This window comes from Epinephelus moara, chromosome 9 (assembly GCF_006386435.1).
Source record: "Epinephelus moara isolate mb chromosome 9, YSFRI_EMoa_1.0, whole genome shotgun sequence".
Taxonomy (NCBI): Eukaryota; Metazoa; Chordata; class Actinopteri; order Perciformes; family Serranidae; genus Epinephelus; species Epinephelus moara.
The window spans coordinates 11,320,420-11,333,988 of NC_065514.1; the positions used below are offsets into that span (position 1 = coordinate 11,320,420).

Here is a 13,569-nt window from a genome sequence, read left to right on the forward strand (position 1 = left end):
CAACTGCAGGTCTGATCTCTAAAATCAAATTTATTCAGAAACTTCATCTGGTAGAGAGTTAAGAATGAGGATGGGTTTCATTAAGATTTTGTTAATACTACTGCTATTATCAATACTCCTTATTGGTTCGGTACTTTTTAGAAAATGTATTAATTTAAAAAACACATTAATTTAAGAGAGAAAAAACTTACAAGTACAGACAGGCTATTTGTACTTTGTTTGACTGTCAGAATGTAAGCTTAACAACTTACAGAGAAAGGTATTTGCTAAAGTATTATTTAAACCGTTTATCCATGTTTAAATTAATTTTCTTATTACAATCAGATAAGCCAGAAGTTATTTGTAAACTTGGTGTTTTTTTGAAGAATGTCCGTCTTTTGTTTAAGTAACATTGGTTGTACTTTAGCCACGCCGTGTGCCATTGTTTTGTTATTGTATGTAATGTCTGTACTCCATACCATGTGATATGGTCGTGAGTCAAATAAATGAAATAAAATTAAATGAGAATATAATATCTGTAGTCTTTACCTGTGACCTTTGCTTCCATTCTTGTTCCTCTTACAGTCGTCTCCATCCAGTGTCGACTGAGCTCTGACCATACGAGAGCAGCGTGCCTTCCTCTCTCCGTTACTATCCCCACCTCCTCTGTCCTTTCCCCTGTGCTCCCCCTGTGCACCATTTGCTATCATCCCGTTTCCCTCTTTCGGTGGATGATGTGAGTGATGGTGGCGATGCCCCCTTTCTTCTCTTCCTCTATAGTCATTGGCGTCTTCCTCAGGGGAGCCGGCCTGGTGATGGTGCCTGTGTCCCTGCCCTCCGTCGCGGCTGTGGCTACTGTCCCCTCTCCTCTCTTTCACCTGGGAACCGTTTATGTTGTGGTCTCTGCTCCGGCTGTGATGGGTGTGGTGCCTCCCTCCCCGGCTTTCGCCTCCATCCCTGCTGTCGCCATTCCTGTCACGGTGCCGGTGATGCCTCCTGGAGTGAGTGTGGAAGTTGTCTCCAACCCCATCCCCTGCATCCTCCCGTCCTTCAGGAGACCGGCTGGGTTTGTCGCCGTTCTTGGCCTCCACCACGAGGGGCCGGTCCAGGTGGGTTTTCATGTCAGGATGCAGGTGAAGGGCGGTGGACATCTGCAGGCGCTCCTCGGGGTCGAGCTCGTTGAACAAAGCCTCGCTGCTCGTCCTCATGTTGTGTCTCCTCAGCTGGTTGGTCCTCTGCTCCCACACTGACATGGACTTTGCCGACCGCTGCTGCTCCTTACTGCACACAGGAATCAAACCACAGAGGAGATCATGGGAGAAGGAAACATTGTATACTCTCTACTTTATGAGTTCTTTTTCATATGGAGTTCACAGTTTCATCCATAGCCACACAATCCTCTACTTATACCACTACATTTACATTTTCTTTATCTATTTTAAGACACAAGGTGGTTTATGGATGCATTGGCACAGATGTTCACCATGGTAAAGCTTTGACTTACCATGCTTGAGGGTTATATGGAGAAAGTAGCTCAAATCCTCCATAGCAAAATATATCATTTCCCAACATCTAAGATGGTAAAGTTTGTGCATTGCTGAGGGTTGTTACATTCTCTTGTCATGACATGACCTGATCATGGGAGGTCTGTTCTTATTTCGGGTCCTCAACACTGAAGTTTTCCCACATGTCAGGTAGAAAATTGAATCACACTCTTCTGGGAGAAACTTTTTACCAGTGGAGATCAAAATGAACACACTTAAAAATACGTTAAGTTTTAACTATAATATTATCTATTATTAATTTTGACTTATTTAACCTGCATCAACCATTGACTGTATAGAATAATGGACATAGCTATTGCAATGTCATCCATTGGTTTGTGGACTCCTGTTTTGAAGCTTTGAGTTCGACATTATGCCGTCGCCGTCTGATATAAAAAAATCTGTACAGCTGTCATTAACTATAGAGACCAAAATGGTTTTTTTTTGTACCAGACTGTAGAGGGATTTTAACATGGATGTCTCTGGGACTGATTGGCATCCAAAGCCAGCCTCATGCAGTCCTTCAAAGAAGGGCAGTTTTTGGAACGTCCATGTTGGCTTCATTTTTAAGCCATGGAGGTTGCTGCTTGGCATCAACTGTAAGTGCAGTGCCCATCATATAACAACAATTCAACCAATGTCAAGTGAGTTTTTGATGTCCAAAAAATGCTAAATATCCATAGTGAAGTGCTAAGTTTTTCTTCCCCGAATGAATTACCTACTACTCCTACTGTAGGCAACTGGACTTGCTCGAGTTTCTTGAAGACGTCTCATCTCTCATCCAAGAGGCTTCTTCCAGTTCAGAAGAAACGTCTTCAAGAAACTCAAGCAAGTCCAGTTGCCTGCGATATAGCTCTTAAGATTACCATGACCTGGATGACTGAGAATCTTCATCAACACATCTCGGCAGTGTTTTTACGCATCACTTTCTCCTTTGAGGAGGTTCAAAGTACTGAGAACTGATGCAAAGCAGCCTTTCCAAGGACTAAAACAGCCTGAAGCATGTTTCATATACTCACCAAAAGGCCTTTTGTCAAAATGAAAGATATATTTGATTTGATGTATCAAATGTAAAACTGTGTCTTTAAAACAAGAGCATCTCTTTCAACTTAAACACTCCTAACGACTGTCTTATATTTATGTATTCCAGGCTGAAATCCACAAGATATAGGTAGATCATATGGTCCCTGCCGCCTTCTGAGGCCCCTAGGGATTGTAAAAATTATTTAAAAACTTAAGGAACAACATCAGTTAAGCATTTTTTGCATGGTGTACCTATCAGAAGTGAGACTTTAAAAATAGAGTTACAATCTTAAGTCAAAACACTGCCTAAATGTACATTAAAAGAGACAGTGATTGCTGTTATTGTTCCTCATGACCATACCTGCCACATTTAAGAGACTGGAGACATAATCCATAGTCTGTCTGCGCAAAAAGGCATCCTAAACTTTGGTTGAAGTCTTCAGCAGTCTGTGTTAAGCAAATCAAGTGGGTATCTTCCAAAGTAAGTCGCCTTAGTATGAAATTCCCTCTTTGTGTTCCAAAGGCTGTGTTTGCTTGCTAAGCCACGGCAGATGGAATTCTGTACTAAAAATACCCACTCAGTCTGCTGAAGTGTCTTATTAGCTGCAGCTGAACTATAGAATTCATTTTTTTTTCACAGGGCTGTGGATTGGGCTCCTGTCTTTAACACTGAAAGTGCTTTAAGAAGGGATTTCTCTGCAGCCTGTATGGAGAAGAGGAACAATTACAGCAAACAATAACTCCTCAATGTACATATGGGCTTGTGAGTGTTTTATAAAAATGCCAACTTATCTTTTAATGCGGCAACAATCTCCCATGACTACCCTCATTACAGCGCTTAATTAATTTGAGATGGTGTCGATAAGTCAGACAATCGCGGGGCGCATTAAAATGTCAATTATCAGAAAAAGCGTGTCAGAACAAAACTGAAACAAACTGTCAGAGGCTGTGTGACAAATGAAAAGCAGGGATATGCTGGCACAGCTGAAAGCTACTATATGTCCCTATGTTCAGAGGACAAAGGAAAAGAAAAAGGAAAAAGACACTCCAGAAGACGAGCACAGCAAAGGGATGTTTTTGCAACCAATAAGCTGCTTAAGTGTTTTGGTGTGAAGCCTCCAACAGAGCATATAGCTACAATAGTATAAGACTATGCCAAAACTATGTGAAAATTGACACGTTATTACTAACCATACTTATGGACAGGAAATCCACTGTGCTTTAACGGCTTGTTAAACTGTTATTAGGCCATTAAATGGCTGTTATCAGTTGTTATAGGAAGGGAGGGGTGGCGGATGGGTTAAACAAACACAGGACTTTTACCAGAGATGGTTGTTTTAACTGATGTACCATGACATAGTTTCCTAAACATGACCATGTAGTTTTTGCGTCTGGCGAACATGAAACGAAACTATCACTGTTTCACATTTTTGGGTAGGCAAATGGACATTTAGCAGGCTGATAATGGTCTTTGAACGGGGAGGTTGTGGCTCAGAGGAAGAGTGGGTTGTCTACTAATTGGAAAATTGGCAGCTCAATCCCCAGCTCCTCCAGTTCGCATGTCAACGTATCCTTGGGCAAGATACTGAACCCCATACTGCTCCTGATGGCTGTTCCATCGGTGTGTAAGAGTGTGCCATGCAAGCCCAATGCTTGTACCATTTTACCATTTGAACCTAATAGTAAGTGTGACTGGCCTCTTCTAACTTATATCTATGAGGCTAGAAACAGATAACGGCGATTGAATGGAGTGACAACATCCAGTTGGGTCATTTCATAGATCATGTCATGGGCCGATGCAAAGCATGGGTTAGTAGTGCAATGCTTTTGATTGTCTTTATTTACGATAAAAATTTTAACAACTTTTTTTTTTTTTTACTTTTAATAGTATCAGTTTGAAACCTGAGCAAAGTGACTTGATTTCTTTGGGAAGAAGGCAATGAGCAACTTCAGAAGAAATGGCAAATAAATAGTAAAACAAAAAATAAAGAAATAAAATAAAAGAAATAAACTAACAATAAATATTATAACAAATTTGCAACATAATTTTAAAAAATATTTCTGATAATTATAAATGCAATTTTATGCACATTTTTTCCATATTAATTAATTAATTTTTTTTTTTTTTTTTTTTTTTTTTTACAAATCCACTAAGTTTGTAGAACATTTCTTGCCAAGTTGCTTTTTGCCTTTTTTCCCCATGTTTTCGAAAGAAATCAAACCAATTTGCTCAGGATTCAAAGGTTTAAATACTTGTAAAGGGTGTCTGAACGCAGCACAAAAAAGTGATGTCGCTCCAGGTTTCAAAGGATTAAACAGTTAAAAATATGTATCATGATTCTGGCGCTGGCGTGATGAGTCATCGGAATCTGCTGCTCCTCAGACAATGTTTCTCCTGGGAGATAACACCTAAACAAGCTAATGACCCAGAGGCAGAGGTGGATACTTATATGAGGTGTCCAGGTCTCAGGGGGAGACCCGACCCCTTCATATTGGATACTAATCCTCTTCACGGGTGAAAAGGATCAGCAAATTGTCTGTTGCTACAGTTACACAGAGCGGTCATGTCTATATCTGCCCCTTTAAGCACAAGCTAACACACTCAACACTGAGCCCTGAAATGCACATCCACACACCCCCACACACACAATACTTGTTGGTTAGTGGTTGATGATTGGTTACAGTTCTATTAGTTTGGCTTCAGAGCATGTGTCAAACGTTGGAATTACTTGACATGTGATGCTGGAAACTTTGCTAATCTTGCATGCAAGTAAACTGAACCAGAAATCATCTTTAAAGTCTGTTTGACTCAGGTCATGTGTAAATGGGGCAGGTATGACCAACATGCTATGAGTGGTGGCCATTCCTGACATGTATCATCTGTAACAGGCTGATTCCTGGGTTGAGGAGAGTATGGTGAGAGATCACACTAATGGGTGAAATGTGACTTCTTTCTGACGGCGTGACGACCATCAAAAATCCTTTGATGTGTCCATATTTCCATCTATCATATAGGTGAAGGCATTGCATACTGTCTCTGCACAGTATGATTTATTTACATGGGGCTTTATGGGTTAGTTTAGTTTGCTCCGTCTGGTCACCTGTACCTCAAGATTCGTCGGGCGGGAGAGGAGTAGACAGTATAACTCCTAAAAGACAGACAGAAGACACAGAGGACACAGGACAGGTATCCACAGACAGGTGAGCTATAGACAGGTAGTGTTTAAATGTGAGCAGAAAGGAAAAAGAGGGATGTGACACTGAGGAGAAAGGAGGAGACATATCAAGAAAGCACATACACACAGTGACGAACACATAAGAAGGGCGGTGTCAAAGAAATGACAGTCAGCTCTAGTAGTGACTTTGTGTTAACTCAAACAGGTGAGGTGTTAAATAAGCGTCTCTGGCCTTCTATCTGCACTTGAAATTGACTGAGACAACAGATCGCCGGGCAGGAGGGCAAACTTACAGCTGCGAGTTTAATTTTGGCCTCAGCTCATATTGTCTTTTAAAGTCCTGGGGTTCTGCGATAACAGACAGACTGGAAATGTCAAACTGCCTGCGGTGATGGCAACGCTCAGAGAAAATTAAACATTTATACACAAATTATTCACATCAGAGAGCACGGGGTAGAAGATGAATTACTGTGGGGGCCAACACCGAGGAGCTGCAGCCATCAACAAAGTACACAACGGCTGCTTCAGACCAGAGTGTGTTTATGTATCAGCGATTTACACTCAGAATTACACCCAGAATGGCCTCATAGCTTCAAATGTGTTGTTATTGGGCTATTTGCATGTAATTGTGCTTTTCTTCTCTGCGAGGCACTTTGTAATGGCGTGATTTTTTTTTTTTAAATAATAATCAAAAATACATTTCACTGTACCAGCAATGAAGACATTTAGTTTTATGGAGGTCCAGAGGAGACGAGGGAAAAATAGAGGAGACGAGGCAAAGGGAGGAGAGGAAGCAGGAGAAGAGAAGACAGGAAAGGAAACAAAGAGGAGGAAAGAGAAGATGAGGAGAGGAAACAAGTTAAGGAGATGAAAAGAGAGTATGGACGACAATGGAGAGAGGAGCATATAACCAGAGAGAAGTAGAGACAAGAACAGGGACAGTAAAGGACGGGAGAGCAACCAAGAAAAGGAGAGGGGATCAGAGGAGAGGAGATGAGGAAGGAGAGGAGACGAGGAGGAGAATATTGTAACAGAGTTTGATAACTCACGGTGACTGAATGCTGTTGATGGACGACCTGCGAGAGAGTGCATCTCGATTTTGCTTTACAAAACTGTACATGCAGAACAAAAACAAAAGAAAAATGAGACACAAATCCGAAGGGGACAGGTAGACTGTCTTTCAGTCCGTCCACCTGCCCCCTCCTGTCTTACAATAAAGGACTAAACTGTGCAACTACTTCAATAACACAACAGCAACAAAAGCGTGGTCGTCAGCAGAGACATTTCCATAAGGACAAAAAAATTGAAACTGAAAACAGTTCAGGAGTTTCATTCCAAAACGAGAAAAGCTACGACTCAAATCATCTTTTAATAGTGAAAACGTAAAAGCTTTAAATATATTTAGACTGTAAAATCACTTTCAATAGGATTTTTTTCAAATTTCATTTTTAAAAAGGGCTTTAATCATTTTGTAATGAAACCCTGTTTGTCTGAAACTGCACATAAACTGCACATAAACTGCACATAAAACAGTTCATTTAAAATAAAAGCAGTTGTTCGTGAGCTCACTCAGTACCACACTGTTTAATGCACAACTTAAAATATTCTGAGAACAGTGACATAACACACAAGATCACATACAATAAGAATAAGAATAAGGAGTAAGTGAAAAGGAGGAAGGTTAGAAAGTTAGCTAGTGTCAGCACAAAGCCCTGTCTGAATTTTTAACTAGTAGCTACTTACTAAGTGGAGTTGCACCATTAAAACTGAAGATATGTCTCAGCTAGTTAAGACTTATAAATGTGTAAATCAATTGAAACACAGCGCTGTCCAAGTGTAATGAACTATGTAAACAGGAAGTCACTGTAGCATCACATGCTAACATAACTTCCAAGAGTATCTTTGTCAATATATTACTTTGTTTTATTTATGCCTGTATTAGGGCTGCACCCCTAATAGTCGACCAAATGTTAGTCGACCAGACAGGTCATTAGGCGGCAAGATTAAATTGATTGCTTAGTCGCAGAAAACAAAATGACTCAGGGGCAGTTTGACAACCTGCTGTCTATCGTCGGGCCATATAGCTCTCGGTATCCAGTAGGGCTGCAACTAACGATTATTTTCATTGTCGACTAATCTGTCGATTATTTCTTCGATTAGTCGACTAATCATTTTATTGAAAAAAATCAATATGTTGAAAAATGTCGGTCTGTCTCGCCCAAACCCTAAAATTACGTCATCTAATGTCTTGTTTCATACTCACGCCAAAGGGTTTTAGTTCACCGTCATGGGAGTGTGTGTAAAGCTGCCAATATTTGAACATAAGAAGCTGCAATAAGAGTATTTTGGGGTACTTTTATAGTACTTTGCTATGAAAAATGACTCAAACCGATTAGTCGACTACTAAAATAGTCACCAATTATTTTAATAGTCGAGTAGTCATCGATTAGTCGACTAATCGTTGCAGCCCTAGTATCCAGCAACCGCTACCACCAGTTTCTCACCACCACAGAAGGCCAGCCTCTCAAATCATTCAACTGGCGTGGGGGCGCTCTTCCGTTCTGAGTTTTTTCAACGAGGAGTTCAGAGTGCTCCAGCAAAAACGGCAGGTGCCTAGAGCACAAAAATGCAAGGCGCGTTGCAACGCAGAAAATGCGAGCAAAAGGTTTCATTCTCATTAAAAACAATCACAAAGAGCCGCCTCCAGGTGCTAAAACGCTTCTTGTGTCATCGGGGCCTTATACAGTATATTTAAATGCTACTGACCACTTTTATTTCCGAATTTCAAATCAATTGCCTGTTGTCTACTTAGAGATGATTGTTGTTAGTAGCATAGTAGCACGATAATTCGGCCTAGTCATACAATTTATGGTGAGTGGAAAATGTATGATTATCCAACTGGTTATTTACTCATTAAGTCAACTGTAATCAAAAGTGTTGTGATCTGAAGTATGCTGTTTTATTTTTGTGAAATGTAGCATAAAATCTTTAAGATTTACATTATTATTAAACAGCATTTATCAAGTTTCAGGTCAAATATGTCGACCATGTTCCATATTGCTCCCTCTTTTACTCTGTTATATGTTAGCAAGCTGATGTTAACATTAGTTTTGTCACTTGGTTCAGTTACCTTCTGTTACATCTGGCTGTTAGTGGGTGTTACCAGTTAGCGACACCTAATCTCTAAAAGAAGTTTGTGTGATGCAACGTGTTTTAATTTAGTCATGTGTAAAACTCAGAACTGAGCCGCGCTTGAACGTCTCAACAGCTGGCGCGACCGGCTCTTGATCATTTCGCACATTCTAACTGACCTATTTCCTACTGAGGGGACGGCAATTAAGGAGCGAGTGTGAATCGAAGATAATCACTGTGTCGGGTGAACAAAGGCCTGTCACACAAAGGCAGGACAGAATTATACAACACACTATCAAATCCATCTGATGTGAGCGAAATGCACAGACAATGTGCATTATCAAGTGTTTTTCCCCACATTAAGCGAACAGATGGGAATCAAAGGGGGGCATATTTTAACCTCCAGTAGTACATATCACAGTTATAACTCACTGATGGGGATGAAAACGCTCCGTTTTAGCACCAGCTATCTCTTGACAGACTCTCATAATTTCAGTGTTCATCTGTACTCTAAAAATAGATTGAATTTGGAGGCGCAATTAATTTTCGTGTTGACACGAGACCACACATCTGTCAGTCACAGGCTTGTGGTGCAGAGGGGGTGGACCAAAAGTTTTTGCACGACAGCAGCTATCTGGATATATAAAGACATCCCTGTCATTATCGTATTAGAGGAGATGGTAACTTCTGACAGTGAAAATTAAGGTTTTATTTTATCTTTTATCTTCATAGGAATCATTTTGTATCTTTCTGAAAAGGCAAAAACGTAATTAGATTTAGATTTTGTCTTTAAGTGTATAATAAGCTCGTGTCTGTGAAATTAAATTAAAGACAAAGAGAAAGAAAGTTAAAACTACTGGTGGAAACTAACGTATTGTTGACTGGAGCTTCCTTTATTGCTTTTACGATAAAAGAAGGTAGACGATGGGGTGTAATAAATGAGGCAGCACCACAGGAGCGCTCCCACAGTGTGAATAAATGAGGAGAAGTCCAGAAAGTGCATCAAACACAGTGCAGACTGAGAGGGAAGAACACACAGACAGACAACACTTAAAGACAAAGGGACATTTATCTCCACTGTGGGTGAACAGCTGCTGTCGGAGGAGAGAGATGCTCGGAAACTTACGCGGCGATCGAGATGTTGGCTGCTGACATGGGGCTGACCTCCTTCACCTCCAAAGCCTTCTGCAGGGCAAGCTTCTTATTGGCTGCCTCTTCCTGCTCCTCTTCATCCTTTAGCCAATAAGACATAAAATTGTGCTTAATGATCATACATTACAACATGTTGATGCCCCTCTCTCGGGTGCAGGTTTGACATTTTTAACTGTGGAGTAGAAAAAAATTACAACATTTGATATTGCTATGTGATAATGTGTTTTCAAATACAACATTCAGACAGTCTGACCCAGCCTACCTTCGTCAGCTCCTGTGCATTTGCAAGGTTATCGACAGCGATAGCCAAGAAGACATTCAGGAGGGTGTCTGAATAACAACAGGACTCAGGAAAAACAGATGCAAAGTATACAAGTTGATCCTGTGATGAAATATGCAATGTTTTTCCCCACAAACCAGAAGCAGGGCTTTAAAATGTTAATTTGGTCTATCAGTAGGGCCAATATTTTGCTTAAGAGCAGTATAGCGAAAACTGCAGTTCTTCTTTATCCTTCTTTATCAAGTGTCTCACAATAAAAACCAGAAATCTTAACTTAGGATGGAATACTGAATGGGCCTATGGGGCACAATCTCATGGGCCCAAAGGGATAGGGGGACCTAGTCTGGAGTCTCTGTTCGAAGGATTTTTAACATTTCTTGTTGGAAAGTTAATCAAACGACTACAAAGACACACAAAAAGACCACAAAGAGTCAAAAGAATTGAAAAGAAACACAAACACCTACAAAGAGATGCACAATGGCCTCAAAGAGATGCAAAAAAACGTTAGAGTGACAAAATGATTGCAAAGAGACTGATAAGACACACAAAATGACCATAAAAAGACCTTTAAACTCCTACAAAGAGATGTAAAATAACTACCAATACTACAAGACAAAAAGACTACAGATACTTCCAACTACCATAAACGTATTTTAAACTAGAAAGAGATACAAATGACAATAAAAACTCAAAACAGCTACAGAGAGACACAAAATAACCACAAAGAGATGCAAAACAACTAGACAGAGACACAAATGACAATAAAAACTCAAAACAATTGAGAGACACAAAGGAACCACAAAGAATTGCAAAACAACTACAAAAAGACACAAAACAACCATAAAGACTCAAACAACTAGAAAGAGACACAAAATAACAACAATAAAGACTCAAAACAACAACAAAGAGACACAAAACAACCATAAAGACTCAAAACAACTAGAAAGAGACACAAAATAACCACAGAGATGCAAAACAACTAGAAAGAGACACAAAACAACCATAAAGACTCAAAACAACTAGAAAGAGACACAAAATAACCACAGAGATGCAAAACAACAACAAAGAGACACAAAACAACCATAAAGACTCAAAACAACAACAAACAGACACAAAATAACCACAAAGAGATGCAAAACAACTAGAAAGAGACACAAAATAACCACAAAAAGATGCAAAACTATGGTAAAGAATCAGAACAACTACAAAGAGACCCTAAACACCACCACTAGGAGAGATTGAGGCCTTAAACATATCTGTGCCCAGGGGCCCTTTGTCTCATAATTCGTCCACTAAAAAGTGTTATCAACTTTCTTAACTTGGGAAATATCTGAGTAGACTGAGTTTGGATAGGAACATGTGAGTCCATTGACAATGACCTTATTAAAAAAATGGTTAAAATGCCACCCTTGCACTGAAGGTACTTAAAGATTGAGGAGGAAAACATCTTCCTCTAGACAAAGGTTTACAGCTCCACAATTAAAGAAAGAAGAAAACTGTCAGTATGTTGTTTGTTCTGTCCAAAACTATTTTTAAATGAGGTTTAATGATCACTGCGGCCTCTTCAGGTTGTGTCCCGGCTCCATTAAACTTCAAAACAAGTCACAAATTCTCCTTGAGTTCCCAGAATCTAAGGTATGAATATTAAAGGTTCTAAAATTAAGTACAGTTCATTAAGCACTAAATGAGGAAAATTTGCTTGATTTTAAGGTTACTATTTTCCCTCAAGGCAGAGCAAAAAATAAATGTCAAAGCTGATCACACCTGGAAAAAATTAACACCATTTCAACCTAAAACTGTTTCCACCTTTTGATCCCGCTCCGTCTGACTCTAACACACTGCAGTTTTAATTACGACATGTCAAAGAGGATACAGTTTCCAAACAGCGTGAGGACGATGAAGTAGACGGAGGAGAACATGCCGCGCCGAACGCCTCCTTGAGACTCGATCCCGTGGTACATCACGGCGTTCCAGTCCTCGCCAGTCAGAATCTGAGGAAGACAAGAGAGTCAGAACGACGCCGGGGACACGGTTGGGGTTGTAAAGCCCCGTGCAAATCTCACACAGTGTAGAATTAAATTACTTTACGGAGTGAAGGGTTATGAGCACAGACTAATTGAAGGATTATCAGCGAGCTCATTAGGGGACAGAAGGTACACAGACCAGTCATTCCCTCTAATTAAAATGACTGATAACAATCTTTCTTTTTCCATAAAGTCAATATTCTCTCATTTATTCAGACAGTGTGAAGTGCACCTCGTGTCAGTGTGTGTGTGAGTGTGCAGGCATGTGTAGAGGAGTCTTACCTGGAACACAGTGAGGATGGCTGCTGGGAAAGTATCAAAGTTTGTTGTTGGCGTTTCATCTTCAAAGTTAAACCTAAAAGAATCAGAATCAGACCGTCATTACAAGGAGGGATAAAAACAAAGTGATGAAACTGTAGTCCCAGTCAGATCTTAATGGCATCTACCTGCAGGTCAGGAGAAGATACAAGGAAAAGGTACATATATTAATTAAAAAATTAAGAAAACCACTTAGATTAAAAGAGTTGGGAGCCTGTTGCTGCAAGTCTAGTTCTGGCTTATTACAACTTGGATCTCATTTTGTAGTTTTGTCTATCATTTCTATACATGACGATAATAATACCATAGGTCAAAGTGACAAATTACTTTTTTGAGCTTGTAAAACTCAGTAATTTTACTCTCTTTTATTTCAATAATGTACATCACTATATTTCAGGTCACACCATCATTACCTCAGCAAGGGCTAAATAAAGGTTCCATCTACTATAATTAATCACTGATTTAATGCGTCACCCTGTGAGCGCACTGACCTAACTCGCATCCACAGTGTTGCATAACCAACAGGTGCCTGATGGACACAGATGCAATATAGGAGCTGGATTCAAGGCTCAAAGACATTAACCACTTGCTTGAATCAAAAACTGCTCACCAAGCATATAAGACAAAAGAAGTTTTAAGGCCTATTACGCATGCACATTGGTAGTTCTCAGTTTTTTTTACAGGTGTTTTCTATTCCCTGAGTTTTGCCCTCATCTGTGCTTAATTCTAATAAGGCTACTTGAAGATATTTCATCTCTCATCCTCTCATCTCACCTTCAGTTCTTACGGACTGGTGCAGAGTTGCAGGCTTTAAACTCTGTGTGGGTGAGAACATTGTTGATGTCACATGTGAGCTTTGAATTTCAGAGTGATTCAGGTCACATGTGGGTTGTTGACCGACCGGTCCATCATGTGTGTCGTTAGGGTAAGATAGTTCCATG

At 40.0% G+C, this 13,569-nt stretch overlaps 1 protein-coding gene across 4 annotated transcripts in view; it reads right to left on the reverse strand.

Annotated features, from left to right (window-relative positions):
- cacna1bb (calcium channel, voltage-dependent, N type, alpha 1B subunit, b) overlaps window positions 1-13,569 on the reverse strand; it is a 257,510-nt gene that overhangs the window by 81,333 nt on the left and 162,608 nt on the right. For 2 of the 4 annotated variants that reach the window (XM_050053130.1, XM_050053134.1), the window contains 6 exons: window positions 12,593-12,665; window positions 12,160-12,277; window positions 10,269-10,336; window positions 9,981-10,087; window positions 6,772-6,834; window positions 529-1,260 (listed from right to left, as the gene is read on the reverse strand). In XM_050053130.1, the coding sequence (XP_049909087.1) occupies window positions 529-1,260; window positions 6,772-6,834; window positions 9,981-10,087; window positions 10,269-10,336; window positions 12,160-12,277; window positions 12,593-12,665 (1,161 nt within the window). Of the gene's footprint in view, window positions 1-528; window positions 1,261-5,653; window positions 5,696-6,771; window positions 6,835-9,980; window positions 10,088-10,268; window positions 10,337-12,159; window positions 12,278-12,592; window positions 12,666-13,569 lie in introns of all 4 variants that reach the window. The other 2 variants (XM_050053132.1, XM_050053133.1) reach the window with 2 other exon arrangements.